We start from the raw sequence: 19,730 nt of genomic DNA, 5'->3' as shown, positions 1-19,730 counted from the left end.
TTTATTAAATGTTTATGTTACTTCTTCTGTAAATTTCAAGTTAGGGGCTTTTATTAGAAGCGGTTACTTCAAGTAAAGGATCTTACTACAACCAATTGATTCCCTTATCTGCTATGGACAGTTTTTAGGGATATGACTAGAAGCCAACTGGTTTGAAATGTAATTTCATTATGTCCCTGTCATTTTCCAGTAGTACACTACAGGCCTATCTCGGGCCCACTTGTTGTCCTGTTCCCAGTTGCCCCAAAACACTTGGAAAAGTTCAAGGTGAGGTATGTAACTTCTTTTAAAAAGAAAAGCTGGGGATCGTTCAGCATCTGCCACTTAATGCATATACTGGACAAGTTTTTAGACAAATAGTTGCTACTTTAAACACAAAGAGAGGAATCATTCTTTCATGTTTGGTAGAACTAGATAGTTTAATAGGCAGAGAACACTGATTTCTTACAAGCCAATACATATAAATCACACATTTCAAATAATATGGTAGTTTGGATATGTAAGATTTTTTTTCATGGGTACTACTCCAGAGTGACCTGTAATAACAGGTCCCCATTTTTTTGGGGTACTAGAGGTTAAACTGAGGGGTAGTTTAACCTCCACTGAACTACATCTGCCACTCTTTTAAAAAAATTTTTTATTTTGAAAATGGGTCTTAGTAAATTGACCAAGTTAGCCTTGAACTTGAGATCCTCCTGCCTCAGCTTCCTGAGTAGCTAGGATTACTGGTGTGCATTCAGCATAATGGATCTATTTTTAGCAGACGTTTTTGTAATCACTGAGGGCTAATAAAATTTTTTTCTTTGTAATAGTGCTGGGGATTAATGTAGGGCTTTCTCTCTGGCATACTAGGCAAGCACAGTTAACAGCAAGTTATAGGCCCAACCCAAGAACATTTTGTTTTCTTTCTTTCTTTGCGTATGAGGATTGAACTCAGGGGCACTTGACCACTGAGCCACATCCCCAGCCCTATTTTCTATTTTATTTAGAGACAGGGTCTCACTGAGTTGCTTAGTGCTTCGCTTTTGCTCAGGCTGGCTTTGAACTCATGATCCTCATGCTTCAGCCTCCAGAACTGCTTGGATTACGGGTATACATTACCACACTAGCCTATTGTTGGTACTTTCATCTGTCTTTCTGAAATGTTGAAAAGAGTCACAGTAACAACTTGGGAGTCTGAGCAGAAGAATCGCAAGCTTAAGGCCAGACTTGGCAATTTAGTGACACCCTATCTCAAAATATAAAAAAAGGGCTTGGAATGTAGCTCAGTGGTAAAGTGCCCTTGGGTTCAATCCCTAGTACCAGGAATGGGGTGGAGAGAAACAAAAGAGTAACAACTATTTCATACTGCTTTTTCCAAATTCTCTAGTATGCCAGGGATCCTAATAAGGAATATGTATGTATATATATTTCCTTCTTGAAATAGTTACAGAATGTTTGGAGATGAGTGGTACTGTGCTTGACTAGCACGCATGAAGCCCTGGGTTTAATCCCTAGTACTACAAAATACACAAAAAGTTGTGTTTAATAAAACAAAAGACAATACACAGACACATCCTCAAAGATAAAACAAAGCCCCCACAAAAAACCCAAAGAATATCAGAAAATCTCAACAAACTGACAGAAGATCTGTTAAAAATAATTATATTATGATAAAGGGGAAATAATACCCCCCCCCCAAAAAAAGGGCGCCAAGATTAAGGGAAAATAATAATCTGAGAAGACTTCTTTATATATATATATATATATATATATATATTACCTTTTAATAATAAGAAAAGTAAACATTCTCCTTTCATTCTGTTTTCATTTATCTCCTGCAATCTAGACTCTTTGCATTTCATCTTGAATGTTTCCTTTAGGAACAGATAAATTTTTATACATCTGCATTTCGTATCAAATCTAAATCCTCTTTAGTATAACATGAAGTGGGGGTGGAGAGTGGAGACTGACCAGTGCCAATTTGGTTTGAGCCACTCCATACAGGAATCCAGAAGCATCAAATTTCCTTGTACTCTGGGAACAATATAAAGCATGCATAAAAGGTTACAAAGGAAAGAAAATGTAATTGATTCTGAAGAGCGTGAACATCTGCAAAGAATGTATTGTAAGAGAAAAGATCTCTGAGTCTCACTTATGATGAAACGGTTTCTAATTACCCGTGTCAGAGAAATAGCCCTTTCTACTCTACAGACCCCTCTCAAAGTCCAGTCCCTAAGCAGAGAAGGCCTGCAGATAGATGCTTGAAATCACTTTTTAAAACTTGGAAACAAATTGAAATATTGTAGAAGAATTCATAAATATAAATTTGCCCATTGGTGATGAGCTGATAGATTTAGGAGGAAAAGTAAGAAAAATTATGTTGCCCCAAATCCTGTCAATAATTGTAACATGGTTATGGCCAGCAAGCCAATTTATCACTTTGGGCATCAAGTTCCCTCAATTTTGACATGGGAAGGTTGGACAGACAAGGTTCTTTTATGATACTGTCTAGGATAATAAGATTAAAAGACTACTTTTTCTTTGAGAAGTCTCTTAAATCTCAAGACTCCCCCCCACTATCTCTTTCTGGTGCTGTGGGTTGAACCCAGGGCCTTGTGCATGAGAGGCAAAGTGCTTTACTCTGAGTCGCATCCCCAACTCTCAAGACTTTTCATTTTAGTGGAAAAAAAAAAATTCTAACACAAGTGACTTAAGAACATCAACATTTATTTAACATGATAAAAAAGAAATGAGATATGAACATTTGCATTTAAACAATAGGAAGTAGCCTTTAATACATTACAAGTGCTCATTGCATAATATATACACAATGAACATAATTACATTTGTACACAAACTAAGTACTGGATTTGGAAACCTGCTTATTGCTATACACATCTATTCCAATGAAGTATAAGTCCAGTACTTCAAAATACCTACACTTTTAATTTTTTTTTTAAGAAAAGGTAAGCGATAACATTTGTGTTTAAGCTGACAAGAGTGTGGCAGTAACTGCTGACATTGCAATCTGACTGAGAAAGAATTATAGCAGAAAACAGGACATACTTCACTTAGCAATAATAAAATGGCATATTTTAAATATTTATATATATATATATATATATATATATATATATATAAAATTTTTACAAATCAAGTGTGAAACAAAGCACTGCAGTATCCAAAATCAGAAAGAAAGGGAAAAAAAGAAAGGAAAAAGAAAGAAAAGCAAGTCTCACTTGAAATAATAAGTAACTTTATGTACTGAAAAGCAAAAAGAAATATAAATTCACTTAGACTTAAGAAACATCAAAATCTGAAAATCAGCAACTAAGTAAGCTCTTTCTATAGACTGCACATTAAAAAGCACCTTTACTTATGTGCTCTGAAATCATAGCAGCAAGCTGGTGTCAGAATGATAACCTTGAGATTATGGAGTGTACATATGGGCCATTAAAGCTGTTTTGGAATAACATTTTCCAGAAGTGGTAAAATGATGCTCTGTGGTTGAAAGCATCAAAAACTATGAATTTCATAGATTTAAAATATACTGTACAATATCTTCTTACATTGCCAAAGGTCCACGTCTTTAGCTGTGACTGGTTTCAACAGAAGTCAGTATAGCTGAAAAATAAGAAAGGGGAAATTACTTTGACACCTGCAAAGCTGATGAATGACCATGTCCCAAAGTACCTCACAAGGATATAACAATAGAACTGACAAGCATGGCCATGAAAATTCTAAAACATAATACAGTTAAAGGCCATTTTTCTTTATTTCCATAAGCCTAATTCACAGTGAAAAAACATAATGCAATTAAAGCAAGTCAAAATAAAAAAAATGTATCCACATTTGTTGCTGAATCCAAAGATCGACAAAATAAACAAAGGTTTGCATAACTTTCATAAAATATGTAATAATATATTGAGCCATCTATATAGCAATATCATTTGTAAAGCTTTCTGAGTCTTGCCAAAATGACTAGTTCAGAAAGATGACTTATGTACAATGGGAGAACATAAAGTACTATATGAGTTTTTGTGCCACTAGTTGTTTGTGGTAGCTGCATGACAAAGACACCAGAAGGTATCTGGCAACAGTTGTGCCTCATTCTAGTATGTAATGCCATAGGCTCTTGGGATAAAAATTAAACAAAATAAAATGCAGTAACAACTCCAGGAACTTGGAAATGTACTGGAGTTTTAACTCTGAACATTCTTTATTATCAAAAAGGTCTGTATAAAATGAAATGTAACCTGTTCATAAAATCAAAAAACAATATGAATGGCTCTTAATGCACATTTTTTTACTAAGATACATAGATACCACATACTAACTCTTTATGTTGAAGAAATTAAGTGAACATCATGTTAATTTTTCCTTTGTTGGATTTTATTCTGCCACCAGTTGCTTTAATTCTAAAGTTTAAGTTAAAAATTTGTAAACAATAAGAAAACAAATAACCCAATCAACAAATGGGCCAAGGATCTGAACAGACACTTCTCTGAGAAGGATATATAATCAATCAACAAATACACAAAAAATGCTCACCATCTCTAGCAATTAGAGAAATGCAAATCAAAACCACCCTAAGATACCATCTCACTCCAGTAAGAAAGGCAGCCATTATGAAGTCAAACAACAACAAATGCTGGCGAGGATGTGGGGAAAAGGGTACACTTGTACATTGCTGGTGGGACTGCAAATTGGTACAGCCAATTTGGAAAGTAGTATGGAGATTCCTTGGAAAGCTGGGAATGGAACCACCATTTGACCCAGCTATTCCCCTTCTCGGACTATTCCCAAAAGACCTAAAAAGAGCATACTACAGGGATACAGCTACATCAATGTTCATAGCAGCACAATTCACAATAGCTAGACTGTGGAACCAACCTAGATGCCCTTCAATAGATGAATGGATAAAAAAAATGTGGCATTTATACACAATGGAATATTACTCTGCACTAAAAAATAACAAAATCATGGCATTTGCAGGGAAATGGATGGCATTAGAGCAGATTATGCTAAGTGAAGTTAGCCAATCCCTAAAAAACAAATGCTGAATGTCTTCTTTGATATAAGGAGGGTGACTCAAAACAGAGCAGGGAGGAAGAGCATAAGAAGAAGATTACCATTAAGCAGGGACGAGAGGTGGGAGGGAATGGGAGAAAGAAGGGGAATTGCACGGAAGATGGAAGGAGACCCTCATTGTTATACAAAATTACATATAAGAGGATGTGAGGGGAAAGGGGAAAAAAAAGAGAGAGAAATGAATTACAGTAGATGGGGTAGAGAGAAATGATGGGAGGGGAGGGGAGGGGGAATAGGAAAGGCAGCAGAATACAACAGACACTAGTATGGCAGTATGTATAAACGTGGCTGTATAACCAATGTGATCCTGCAATCTGTACACGTGGGAAAAATAAGAATTCATACCCCATTTGAATCAAATGTATGATATATGATATGTTAAGATCATTGTAATGTTTTGAGCAACCAATAAAAAAAAAATTGTGAGGGAATGAGGCAAGACATAGGCCATCTGTAATTTCAGCAAGCACTTGAAACCTGCACAGCCAGACAACAAACAAAAGGCTCTTCTAGGCTCCAGGTAAACACAATAAAAATATTAAACATGATAAGACAACATAAATTTTTCTGGTTGAAAAAAAGGACAGGGCTGTGGCTCAGTGGTAGAGCGCTTGCCTAGCATGAGTGAGGCACTGGGTTCAATCCCCCACACCACATAAAAATAAAGCAAAGGTATCGTGTCCATCTACAACTAAACAAATATTTAAAGAAAAGAAGAAAAAAAAGGAGAAAGATTAAAGCTGCTTTAATTAAAATCATAAATGGAAGTAGATTCCAGAAAATAAGCACTTAGGCAAGTAAGTAAATGTAATAATTTATTTTGAGAATCTAAAATTCAAAGAAGATGTTGGTAATAATGCTCAGAATGTCTGTTTTTGCTGCTTATAACTGGTTAACAGAAATTGGTGGTAATTTTAAAGCACCAAAAATTACTAGACATGGTATATACTGTGAGAAAAAAGACAAGGCTAAGATGCTCACTCTGTATCTCACAGTTTTACTGAAGAAAAAAATGTCTATTTGTATGTGTATAATTTTGTATAATTATACAAATAATAACTGTCTATAAAGTTAAAAAAAATTAGGAACATTGTTTAAGAAAGGTTTCCTCCTTCTCCCTGTCCCCATCTGTGTCTTTTTCAGTTGCTACCTTGATTTAAATTAATTCATTATTTAGAAATAATTTCTAATAGATCTCAACTAGATTTAATAGCTCTTAAAATTCTATCAAGTTGGCTGAATCATAAACAATTTTTGTCCTTAAAATAATTAACAAATTCCAATTAGATAGATATGCCACATTAATTAAAAAACATTACATGATCGACATGTAATTCCTTAACAGCATTCTCAGATGTGACTATGCAAAGGAATGTTCCATAGGAGCACAGCTGCATGATACTGTGAAGCTTGTTTTGGCACAGACCATTCCCTCCAAATTTTGCTGCTTTTATGGATGATAAAATAAGAGAGAAAATGCTGTCACAAAGCAAATCATTAGAAGGGGGCAATGTTCAAAATCCGAGTTACTGGCCATGGTTTAAACACATGGCCTCTTTATCTGCTAATTATCCCTAATGCAGAGTCCAGAATTAATCCCAAATATTTTTACTAAACAACAGATGAATAAAATTCAAGTAAAACACTCTTTAACAGTAAACCACTAATATGAAGGGAAATGACATACTTCTGAGACTACACACACATGAAATGTGATCCTTCTGTGAGCTGCGGCTGAGTGGATGGAACTGGCGATGCTGAGGACTCAGGAGACGGGGACAGACTTTTCACTAAAACACACCAAGAAAACATATGAGAAAATAAGTATCTTTAAAATACATTTGGAGAAGTAAATCTTGATGCTGTGATCCCACAACAATCAGAACATTTACTGGGGAGGAAGTAATAACTGTTTGTGGGTTCTGTTATGATTTTCTAATAAGGCAACTGGAATATTCAGTATAAAATGTCTCCTGCAGCCTAGTTTAAAATTCATTCTTTTTCTTGTGAGGTTAGATTTCAGGTGTCTGTCCATGGTTCTGTTGAGTCTTTTCTAGTTCATGCAGCTAGATACTACAGAGACTTAAAAAGTTATAGGTTTAATTCTCTGAATCAGGCCTGCTACCCAATAACCAAGTGGTCAGTAACAATTACAAAAGTACAACTCTTGTGCATGTTGTCTTTTAAGTGGTAAAGGTAAAGGAGACAGTGGTTAATATTTGTTACAAGGGAACAGGACTGATGACATACATATGCATGTTCTATGTATATAAAAGAAAAAATGCTCTGCCCAGAATTTTATACTTTTCCTAGAAAGAATAGTCCTGAATTACATTATTCTTATCTTTCCACAAAAGGGTAGGAGTTACGGAGAGGAGGATTATAAAGAATGATTTTCTTTGTTATGAAGTAAAGATAGAAAGTTAAAAATATTCACTAGTGCTATGATCCTACCCTTCACTCTCACCCTCTAGAAACCATAACGAAGGAAAAGAAAGAAAAAAATATTTACGAAGAGTCTAAAAAATATAATGGCAGTGTCAAGATGTGGCTTACTGGTAAACAGCTCAGTGCTTGCCTATCATGCTCAAGGCACTTGGGTTTAAACCCCACCACTGCACCCCATCTCCACTAAGAGAGGGTGGGGGAGGGAATGAGAGCACATAGTATAGAAAAAATAATTTATTTTATAATATGATATGAATGATTTTTTTCTACTATCAGAAAAAAATCCAGATGTGGATTATGGTTGGGGCTAGAGTAAACACATCCATTCTACTGCTTTAAATGTATAATTGTCCACATTTCCCAAAGTGTCAAGTTTGTGAACTCTCAGAGACTAGTCCTTAGAATAGGTAAATTTTAAGTACTGAGGGATCTTCTCATTAGAAAAAGTTTACCATATATTATGATTAAAAACTAAAATCAAATCAATGAGCCAATTCTTAAGCCAGAGCAGACTCAGTGGCAGGGGTTACCTTTCTTCCTTTGTCCAAATACACCCTTCATGAATATGTAAGTGGGAAGGAAAAGGTTCATTAATCTGCAGTCACTGTTCTTGAGTGGCTCCCTTGTTACAATATCCATATGGAAAAATAAATTTAGAAGTTCAGCAAAACAAGTTTAGAAGTTCATACACTTTGAATCAGACCTGTCATACAATATCCAAGTGGCCAGTGACAATTAAAAAAATTAGAACTCCTATGCACTTTGCTTTCTAAGTGATATAGGTAAGAAAATCATAAAACATGTAGTATCTACCTGCCATTGTTTCATTTTCTCTAGAAAGCTCCGGAGTTGGTTCATATGAAATAACAGTTTCTTCCTGCTCATGAATATTGTTCTTTGTATCTTCTTCAGTATGGGCTTCTGGCTTATGATTTGTGATCTGTGTCTCATCTTGAGAGCTAATGAAAACAGATTGTTATTTTATAATTTACTTAGAATACAATTAATTTTTTTCTTCCAGTTTCTTATTGAGAAAATTCTAACTACTCAGACTCGATGCCACCACTTAGATATATTTAACAAATGTTAACATTTGTAACTGATCTCATTTTTTTTCTCTTTCTAGGAAACTCCAAACATAAAGAGATTAGAGCAAATAATAAAATGAAATTTGCTACTTCAAGTTTAATAATTACCTATACTTTGCCAATCTTGTTTCATTTAAATCCCCCAATCTCCAAACTTGTTTTTTCCCTCTGGGGATTGAATCCAGAGGGATTTACCACTGGGCCACATCCCTAGCCCTTTTTTATTTTGAGACAGGGTCTTGCTATGTTGTGAGACTGGTCTCAAACTTGCAATTCTCCTGCTTTAGCATGCATCACTATGCCTGACTTGGCACAGATACTTTTCTTAGCAGACACGGCCAAACACTTTTCAAATTCAATCTTGCTAGGCATTGAAGAAATAAAGGTATAGCTACTGCCAGGTGCACTGGCATACACCTGTAACCCCAGTGACTCTGGAGGCTAATGCAGAGGACTGCAAGTTCAAGGCCAACCTTAGCAACTTAGCAAGACCCTCTCTCCAAAAAATATAAAGGGGCAAGTTAAGGAATGTTGCCAAAAAATAAAAGAAAATCACCATTGTCTTTGGGACTCTCAGACAACCTAGTCTTCTGATTAGTGTCTACATTTCACAGGCAGTGTTGAGGTACTTAACTTTGCTATAGCTTAAGCTGTCATTTGACATTATTTTATTATTATTATTTTAGAAGGAGAGTCCACTGAGGCATTTTATTATATGTATGTTTTACATCCCTAGAAAAAGAATCCCAGGATTTTTCCTCCTGTGTGTTTTTGTCTTGCTTCTTCATGGTCCATGATGCCAGCATTGTCAATACAATGAAACCAAACTGACGGGATGGGAGCAGATTATTCTGCCATTTTTTTAGGTCTTTGAGCTGCACATCAAATCTGGGGCTTATCACTCCACACTTGTTTAACCTGCCTGTGAGGTTGACAACAATTTTCCCAGCTCTGTGATCATCAATGATTTCAAATTCGCCAATGTAACCATGCTTCATCATCACAGTTAGAAACCGGACAATGACTTTGGAGCACGGCCTAATAAGGACCTGTCATTTTGCCTCTCTTTTTGGCATTGTTGATACTCTTGAGAGCATCAGCCAGGACGTTCATGCGCACTATTATGGTGGCACGAAAAGATGGTGGAAAGAGTATTATTATTATTGTTACTAATTTTGCAGTGCTGGGGATCAAACCCAGGGTTTCACACATGCTAGACAAGTGGCTCTATCACTGAGTCACAAACCCAGTGCTGGCATCCTTATCTTATTTTTATTTTTTTAACATTTATTTATTTATTTTTATGTGGGGCTGAGGATCGAACCCAGGGCCTTGCAAATGCAGGGCGAGCGCTCTACTGCTGAGCCATAACCCCAGCCCCAACATCCTTATTTTTTGTGGTACTGGGGATTGAACCCAGGGGTGTGCTACCACTGACCTATATCTCTAGCCCTTTGAATTTTTTATTTTGAGACCAGTTCTTCCTAAGTTGCCCAGGCTGGCACGAAACTTGAGACCCTTCTCCCTTAGCCTCCCTTATAGACCTGTGCTACCAAGCCTGACTGGCATTATTTTTTAAAGGTATTGTTTAGTGACTATTTCCCTGCATGCTAAGCATAGCGTTGAGCACTATAAATGTATTTTCCTATTGGTGTTTTACAAGTGAAGGGCCTGCAGCTTGAGAAGATTATGTAAGTTGCTCAAAATCCTATAGCTCCTAAGCAGCTAAGGTGGGACTAGAATTCAATATTTTCAACTCTTTAGTGTATCATTTGTAAGCAGGTATACAGTTTTATAAATAATTTCTTTGTTTTTCTAAATTATTACCTGTATGTAATATCCTCAGATATTTTTTCTTTGTTCCTCTCTTTATCCATTGCTTCCTCAGAATTTATTCCATTTGGCTCAGGTGTGAAAAGTATTTCATAAAAAACATTTTCAGTTCTTTTAAACTACAGAATAAGAAGAAAATTTTTCTTTTCAAAGCATTCTTACATTTGACTTTAAAAAATTTAAAATGATTCCAAAATGCTTATTAAAAAAATTATCCCCCCAAATTGTACCCTATATTGAATATTTACTGACAACAAATTGAAATTTAACTCTATTAAAAAATTAACATTCTACACACTGCTAAGACTGAGCTGCTGGGATACAATATTCTTTGATTGGATTAGTAGCAATTTATTCTAGTACTATGGATTCTTTTTTTTTGGTGTTACTGGGATTAAACCCAGGGTGTCATACCACTAAGCTGTATCTCCAGCCGTTTTCATTTTTATTTTAAAACAGGGTCTACCTAAATTTTCCAGGCTGGCCTCAAACTTTTGATCCTCCTACTTCAGTCTCAGGACTAGCTAGGATTACAGATGCATGAACCCATGCCCAGTAATTTATATTTAAAATTTTCAATATATTTTTATGGGTCTATATATCAATTAAAGAAAACCTATAATTTCATTTAGATATATGGCTTCTATAACTAAAAGGAATACTTTATTTAATCATACCACTTGATCTAATCTTAAAAAATCTATCCCTTTGGAATATAAATCCTAAAATCATCTCTACCTCTTTGCTGATATCCATATTTTGAGGATCATCTTCTTTCAGTTGAACACTTTCTGTTGCAGGAGTTTCATGGTTGGTCTTTATATCATTTTGTCTATGAACAGCATCCAATTCCTTAACATTATCATCCTTCCTTCGAATCTGCCCAAAAGATATAGCACTGTTAAATTCATACTGTGCTTGCATGCATTTTATTGTGTGTTAGTTTTCAAACAGACTAACCAGAACAACAAAAATAAAAACAAAGCTGGACTCTATTCACAGGGAAGTTTTCTATGAAAATCAACAAAGGAAACATACATTTTTTTTCTCCACTTCTATTTTCTTTTTCATCCCTAGCACTGGGGATTGAACCCAGAGGTGCTTTAGTCAATTACATCTGTAGCCTTTAAAAATTTTTTAAATTTGAGGTAGGGTCTAATTAAGTTGCCCAGGCTGGCCTGGTAATGCAGTCCTCCTACCTTAGCCTCTGGAGTAGCTGGGATTACAGGCATCATCACACCCAGCCTATCTCTTAAACCACCTACTTTGTAATTTGTAAAATGTGTTATTATTCAACTGTCAGTTTGTTTGTTTTCCATTAGCAAGGCCTGTTTTTGATTACATAGAAAGTGGATGTCTATAAGGTCAGGGAAGCACTTTCTGCTGATGTATCTAGTTTATGCCACTGTATAGGAACTCTACCCATAGGTGACCACTGTCTACTAATAGAGATAGGCCAGATAGAAGCTACTGAAAAGACCACTAGACTGCCATTTCCATTCATATTTATGAAGAGGGGAAATTTGAAACAAAGAAAATGGAATGGTGACATTTTATAAGGTTAAAACTGACATGTGAAAAATAGCTGACTTAGATTGTCTATTTAGAAGTCCTTTCCTGCTGTAGTTTATTTATTTATTTTTTGGGTACTGGGAATTGAACCCAGGGGCACTTTACCACTGAGCTACATCCCCAGTCCCTTTTTTGAGACAGGGTCTTGCCAGCTGCCCAAGTTGGCTTGACTTTGAACTTGCAATCCTGCTGCCTCAGCCTCCCAAGTCACTGGAATTACAGATGTGTACCACTGTACCCAGCTTCCTGCTACAATTTAGTTCATAATAAATTAGGACACAGAGAAATATGTGTAGTATATGGTTAAGGTTATATCAGTAGATTACAGTTAAAAAGATAAAATCCAAACAGATACCTGGGTATCCAAGGAATATTTTGGCTCTGGTCTCTTTCAGCCCAGTGTTATTTTCATTTTAATAAGTTGTCTCATCTTACTACTATAAGAATTATAAAATACAAAATAACTATTTAAGCTGGGTGTAGTGGTATGCACCTATAATCCTAGTGATTGGGAGGCTGAGGCAGGAGGATCAAGACACAATATAGCCTCAGCAATTTAGCAAGGTCCTAAGCAACTTAGCAAGACTACCATCTCAAAATTAAAAATAAAAAGAGCTGTGGATATAGCATAGTGGTAAAGCACCCCTGGGTTCAATCCTCAGTACCCCCTGAAAACAAAAACAACCCCCCCAAACTATACTGTAGATCTTCAGAAACTCATTAATCACGTAACATTAAAATACAAGTGATTTTTAGATTTATATGCAAGAATAACCAAAAGCAGCTGATGTACCTGAGTAACCCTGAATGGATTATCCCTTAAATTAGAAGGACTTTGTAGGGGTGACTGGTCTAAAGCACCAATAACATTTAATCCTTTCTTCTTTTCCCTTAGGCATGCTTGCTGATGTCTTCTTATTCTTTCCATTTGTTCTTCCACAGTCATCCTAGGTCGAGTACTTTCTGCCAAACAGAGCTGTTCCACTGCACTTCTTGGTCTTTCCTTGAAATTAAAAATAAACACATGAACATAGAGTAACTTCTGCAAAGGATGATGAACAATATTGTACAGTGTACTTATCTTGTTTTCATAATCAAAAGTGGAAGCTGGAGCTGGGCGCAGAGGCACATGCCTGTAATCCCAGCAATTTGGGAGGTAAGGCAAGAGGATTACAAATTTGAGGCCAGTATCAGCAACTTAGTGAGATCCTGTCTCAACATAAAATTAAAAACAGAACTGGGGATGTAGCTCAATGGTACAGTGCCCAGGGGTTCAATCCCAGTACTGAGGAAAAAAAAAAAAAATGGAGAGGTTTTGAATGTCAGTAGAGTAACACCAGAATACAGATTAAGTTATTTTATCCCTAATAGATAATTGGTGATGCATGATCAATAATGGAAAGGAAGAGAAAAAGGAAGATATAAGGTGGGGGTGAGAGGGGAAGCATGAACGTATGTATGTGTGCATGGAGAATGTATTTTCTTGGCTGAAAAAAATCAAAATGTAAGAGGGTATGGCTCCTCTGGAGTAAGCTTACCGCAGGACCATAGCTGGGTCATATGGTGGTTCTACTCTTTATTTTTTTTGTACCAGAGATTGAATCCACGGCTGCTTAACCACTGAGCAACCTCCTCAGCCCTTTTCTTTAAATTTTGTTCTGTTTTGTTTTGGAGGCGTACCGGGGATTGAACTCAGGGGTACTTGATCACTGAGATTCACATCCCCAGCTGTACTTTGTATTTTATTTAGAGACAGGGTCTCACTGAGTTGCTTAGCACCTTGCCTTTGCCAAGGCTGACTTTGAATTCATGATCTTCCTGCTTCAGCCTCCTGAGCCTCTGGGATTCCAGGCATGCTTCACCATGCCTGCTGAAATTTTTAAATTTAACTTTTTAAAATTTTGAGTTATAGGATCTCATTAAGTTGCCCAGGGTGGTCTCATAACTTCTTGGTGGATTTTCTTTTTTTTTTTTGTATTGAGGATTGAACCCAGGGGATACTTTACCACTGAGCTACACAATTCAAGTCTTTTTTATTTTTGACAGGGTCTTGCTATGTTGGTCATGATCTTGCTAAAATGTTGAGGCTGGCCTCAAACTTGTGATCCTCCTGCCTCAGTATCCCAGTAGCTGGGATCACAGAAATATACCGCCAGGCCCAGCCTGGCCTCTTAACTTGAAATCCTCTTACTCAGCTTCTTGGAGTGCTGGGACTTTAGATAAATAAAGGGTTTTAAAAAGCTAAAAAAAACAAAACAAAAAACTAAAAGGAGGCCAGATGCAGTGATGCATTCCTATAATCCCAGAAACTTAGGAAGTTTGATGCAGATAAAACACAGGTTTAAAGCCAGCCTCAGCAATTTTGGGAGACCCTATCTCAAAAAAAAAAAAAAAAAAGACTGGAGATATAGCATGTAGTTCAGTGGTAAACCACTCTGGATTCAATTCCCAGTGCTACAAAACAAAACAACAAAAAAAAACACCTAAAAGGTAAACAAAAAGTCTTAATGTGTAGAAGAGAATAGATGATTGCAAAGTTAACCATTTTAGCAGTATTTTCCTATAATTTTCATTTTTTTTTTTTTTGGTACTAGGGATTGAACCCAGGGGTGCTTGACCACTGGATTAGGTCTGTCCTAATAATAAGATATCTTGATTAGGTCTGTCCTCTGAGTGCTAATTCTCTAAATTAACCATCAAGTCACATTCCTAGCCCTTTTTTTATTTTGGTACAGAATTTTGTTAAGTTTCTAAGGCTGGCCTTGAACTTGTGATCCTCTATCTCAGCATCCTGAGCTGCTGGGATTATAGGTTTGTACTACCACGTCCAGCTCCTATCATTTTTAGTAGCAGCTAATTTATGTTTGTCCCAAATATTTTCCATGCATATGCAAAAATGTTTTCACACTGTAACATCCTTCTCCAAGTTAAGTTCTGTACACAACTACTTTATTCTTTCTAAAGAATAAAGAGTCATATTTTAAAAATTATTATTGTGGTTGATCATTTTTCATGTTTATATATTATTGTTATATTATTTTCCATTACAAACAAACAAATGTAGACCAACAAATTTATAAGGGCTGGGTATGTAGTTCAATGGTATAGCACTTGCCTACCATGTACAATGTTCTGGGTTTGATCCCCAGCACCACAAATAAACAATAAATGCAATTTATAGATGTGTCTCAAATACTATGGAACTTTTCTGTTAAATGCATTGAAAGCATTTTCTTTTGGCACTAGTATCACTTATAAAGGCGTTTCCTATGTCAAGGTTATATACCCATAATCTCCCATATTTTTTTCCTCCAGTATTTGGGTTAAATATGTCTTTCTTCTAGTATTTAAGATAATTATAAAACAACATCTACTATAATCTTTCTGTTTGCTTTCAATATGCTTTGTATATTTCTTTTTCTCTTGATTTGCTATTTTACCATTACGATTAAAACAAACAAAAAAACCTCCAACCCTTCCAATTTATAAAAATTGCCCCTCCCTCTCTTAATTAATACTACTGTAGAACCATGACCACTAATGTTCATACTGATATATAGCTATGATTTTTATTCTATAATCATTATTTTTATAGGTCTTTATATTTTTGTACTAATTGAAACTCCTTCCTCCTTTCCTTTCTTCCATTCATACTAGGGATTGAATCCAGGGGTGTTCTACTATGAAGTGACATCTCCAGGCCTTTTTATTTTTTTTTTATTTTGAGAGACAAGGTCTTGCTAAGTTTTCCAGGCTGGACTTGATTTTGAGATACACCTGTCTCAGGTTCCTGAGTCACTAAGATTACAACTGTATGCTACTATGCTTAGTTTATGTTCCTTGTATATAAATTTATCAGTTTTTTTTTTGGCATATACTTTATGTATGTATATGCCATTACACTAATACCATTCAATAGCCATATATATCAGTCTTTTCTTTTTTTAAAAAAAATTTTTTTAGTTATAGGTGGACACAATGCCTTTATTTTTATTTATTTTATTTATTTTTATGTGGTGCTGAGGATCAAACCCAGTGCCTCACCCATGATAGGCAAGCACTCTAGCTAGCACTGAGCGAAACCCCAGCCCCTCAGTCTTGTCTTATACCCTAAAATTATCTTATTTATAAAGATAAAAAGTAAAAGTTTCCAATCCAGAGCTCTAGAGAATACTTAGGAGATACGTAGTTAAGAATTCTCAGCATCTTCCTGAGAATATTACATAGGTTTAGAATCAGACTGAATGAAAGGAGTCTCACATGAAAATGTAAAATATAGGATTTATTTCCCTGTCCCAATTCACATTTTTCAGAGTAACCAGAGGATTACCAAACTTCAGAACAACAATAGCTAAAAGGCCCTGCAACTTCAAGATAGTTAGGAAATCCATTAAATTTTGAGTGGCTTCAGGATATATCTGACAGGTTTATCAAGGAAATTCTTATTAGTATTAAGGGATGAAGTATAGGGCAACCAATAAAGAATAGATTCCATAAAACTGGAGACTACATGTGAAGGCTGATTAAAAAAAGATATCTTGATTAGGCCTGTCCTCTGAGGTGCTAATTCTGTAAATGTAATTGAAAAAATTACCAAGTTTTTCTTAGAGTATCTAAATAGAATTCTGATAAAAGGCTATAAATAGAAAGATAAAAGAAAACAATAGATATGCTTGAGAATCTAATTTCCAGAAGCTAATTTCTACTTAAATACCGTTCTTAGATCCATCATCTTCTTAGTTTTCCTCAAGGTTACATATGAAGCTATTGTCGAAGATTCGGGTGTTGGTGATTTTGTTCTTGGAGGAACTATTCCAACAGGAAAGTGGGAACCTGAAAATTAAAATGGCATTAAGTTCTATAAAACATCATTTTATAAACATGGCTTTCTTTTGATATACTTAATTTCTGTGGCTTTTATTTAATTGTGTATTTTCTGTGTTGTTGGGACTAAACTTTGCACATGGTGGACAAACACTCTACCACTGAGCTACACCCCAGCCCTCTGGAAGATTTTACAATTTATTATTTGAAAAGAGCCATAAGATAGTCATTACAAGACAAATTTAGGGTTAAATTTACAAATAAAGTTTTACAGATTGACAAATGACATTAAATCATTAACTATATATAAAATACTCTTTTTTGTTGCAGTGGTACATCTCCATTATCATCTTAACTAGTTAGTATAATGCACTCACATAAAACAAATTATGAAAGTTATGGCCCACCATTCAACTGAACAATTTGTTACTGTCCTGTGGATCAAATTCCTGAAGAGGGAAGTAGGGGTTTTTGATATAATAGATACTATTCATTAACGAGCTATTGGTTATTTGGAAGTTTTGCTTTGTTTCGTTTGTTTGGTACTGGGGATTGAACCCATGGACACTTAACCACTGAGCCACATCTCTAGCCCTTTTAATTTTTTATTTTGAGACAGTTCTTGCTAAGTTTCTGAGGCTAGCTTTGAATTTGCAAAACTCCTGCCTCATCTCCCAGAGCTGCTATGATTATAGGCATGTGGCACAATGCCCAGCCCCCAATTCTTTTCTTTATTTTTGAGAAAGGGTCTTGCTAAGTCCCTGAGTCTGGTTTTAAACTTCTGATCTTCCTGCCTCATCCTCCCAAGTCACTGGGATTACAGCTGTGTGCCACTATGCCTGGCTAGACATTTGGAAATTGATACTGATTCTTGCATGAACTTTGTTGCCTATTTTGCAATGTCTAGTTCAGTCTGGATCTACCATTCGCTCAGAACCATGGGCTGCATATCACAATTATCTCTTTGGTTTCTAATACGTTCAGGTTAACCACAAAGATCCCAACTTCATTTTCATGTCATCTCTGGTATACATACCCAAAATATGGATTCCTGCTCATACAAATATAAAGCAAAGTACTAGACCATAAGAGGTTGGAATATATTGAACAGATTTTTGGCTGAATGATTCCTTTTACTGACTATATCAGAGAAATTCCCTGTTGTTTGGTATGTTTTGACTTTTGGTTTTTGATTTTAGAATGTTTTAGAATACATATGTAGGAATAAATTATTTAATTATTTTTAAAGGAATAAATTCTATAACTGAATATATGAGATAAATTATAACTCAGAATAACTCTTGCCCTCCTGTTTTCCATTCTGCTGGGTGTGGTGGCACACACCTGTAATCCCAGCAGCTTGGGAGGCCAAGGCAGGAGGATCGAAAGTTCAAAGCCAGCCTCAGCATCTTAGTGATGAAAGACCCTGTCTGAAATTGAAATAAAAAAGGCTGGGGATGTGGCTCAGTAGTTACTATCCCCTGGGTTCAATCCCCAGTACCTAAAAAAAGAAAAACAACAACAACAAAAAACTCTCCCAGCATTACCTTTAAAACCTGTTCTTGGGGCTGGGGTTGTGGCTCAGTAGTAGAGCGCTTGTCTAGCATGCGTGAGGCACTAGGTTTGATGCCCGGAACCACATAAAAATAAAAACAAATAATAAAGGTATTATGTCCATCCACAACTAAAAAAAAAAAAAAATCCTGTTCTTAATTCTCCCTAATCTTATCTCTTCTTTTCTCTTCAGAAGTTAATAGCTACCGAATTACATGTCTTTCTAACGTTGAGTCTCTGAAAATGATACCCCAAAGTAAAGGTCTCAAAAGCAATAATTTTCTCTTCTTGTCCTCCTGTTTCTTATTCCGCAATTCTCCTTCAATGAAGGCCTTAGAAACTAGAATTCCCCTTCCCTAAGACAGATCACAGTAACCAGAACCCTTGTTTTCCCCAAAGTCAATCATAAAACCTAAACATATATTAGCAAAGAAAAAAAAATTCTCAGTTACATATTTGAGTAGGTCATAATATCTCCATCTGGAAAAGGTGTTGCTCCATATTTGGAAGGAAAGAATGTTGCTCAAAGAGGCCAAGAAGAATCTGAACAGACAAGCCTTGCTAGGTTCCCCCTACCTCCCTCATTTATTACTGTTTGATCATTCTTTTTGTCCAACCACAGTTCTACAAGGATGTCCATGGTTCACTGAACCTAAGCAAAAAAAAAATGGATAGTTTACCATTTGTATCTTTAATTTGAAGGCTTGGTTCACTATAAAACTATCCTCATATAAATCTGTTATGCTTTTTTTCTTGCTAACCATTTTTTGTTAGAAGGGTTGTTGGCTATTGGCTATGACCCTCTGAATTCCTAAAATATACGTTTCATTTTGCATATTTTCACACACACACACACACACACACACACTTGAATAAAAAAAAGACCTGGTGATGTAGCTCAGTAGTAAAGTGATCCTGGGTTCAATGCCCAGTATGTACTGTGACCCCAAGTCAATTTTTAGTAGCTTTAAGTTTTACAGGATTTTTTTCATTGTCTGGCACTGGGGATCAACACAGTGGTACTTTGCCACCGAGCTACATTCCCAAGCCGTTTTAAAATATTATTCTGAGACAGGGTCTTAGTAAATTGCTTAGACTGGCCTAGAGCTTATGATTCTCCTGCCTCAGCCTATTGAGCTCCAGGATTACAGGTTTGTGTGCCATTATACCTGGCTGGAGGGTTTTTTTGTTGTTTGTTTTTCGTGGCACTGGAGATTGAACTCGGGGCTGAGCATGCTAGGCAAGCACTGAGTTACATCCTCAGCCCTATTTGTTTTGAAATAAGGACTTGTCAAGTTGCCAAGGCTGGCCTCAAACTTGTAATCTTCCTGCTTCAAC

General features: G+C 35.9%; 1 protein-coding gene and 1 pseudogene across 27 annotated transcripts in view; both read right to left on the bottom strand.

The window, feature by feature from the left end:
- Positions 1-2,692: 2,692 nt before the first annotated feature.
- Plekha5 (pleckstrin homology domain containing A5) overlaps positions 2,693-19,730 on the bottom strand; it is a 231,330-nt gene continuing 214,292 nt past the window's right edge. For all 27 annotated transcript variants that reach the window (XM_058576249.1, XM_058576243.1, XM_058576245.1 and 24 more), the window contains 7 exons: positions 16,729-16,847; positions 12,808-13,017; positions 11,181-11,321; positions 10,437-10,561; positions 8,335-8,480; positions 6,761-6,863; positions 2,693-3,606 (listed from right to left, as the gene is read on the bottom strand). In XM_058576249.1, the coding sequence (XP_058432232.1) occupies positions 6,769-6,863; positions 8,335-8,480; positions 10,437-10,561; positions 11,181-11,321; positions 12,808-13,017; positions 16,729-16,847 (836 nt within the window). In that variant the 3' untranslated portion in view covers positions 2,693-3,606; positions 6,761-6,768. The remainder of the gene's footprint in view (positions 3,607-6,760; positions 6,864-8,334; positions 8,481-10,436; positions 10,562-11,180; positions 11,322-12,807; positions 13,018-16,728; positions 16,848-19,730) is intronic.
- On the bottom strand, positions 9,299-9,737 carry LOC124087083 (small ribosomal subunit protein uS8-like; annotated as a pseudogene).

Source organism: Marmota monax, unplaced genomic scaffold (assembly GCF_021218885.2).
Source record: "Marmota monax isolate L192 unplaced genomic scaffold, Marmota_monax_Labrador192_F-V1.1 WCK01_AAM20220418_F8-fsc00012, whole genome shotgun sequence".
NCBI classification, from domain to species: Eukaryota; Metazoa; Chordata; class Mammalia; order Rodentia; family Sciuridae; genus Marmota; species Marmota monax.
This window is presented reverse-complemented; position numbering and strand designations above follow the sequence as displayed.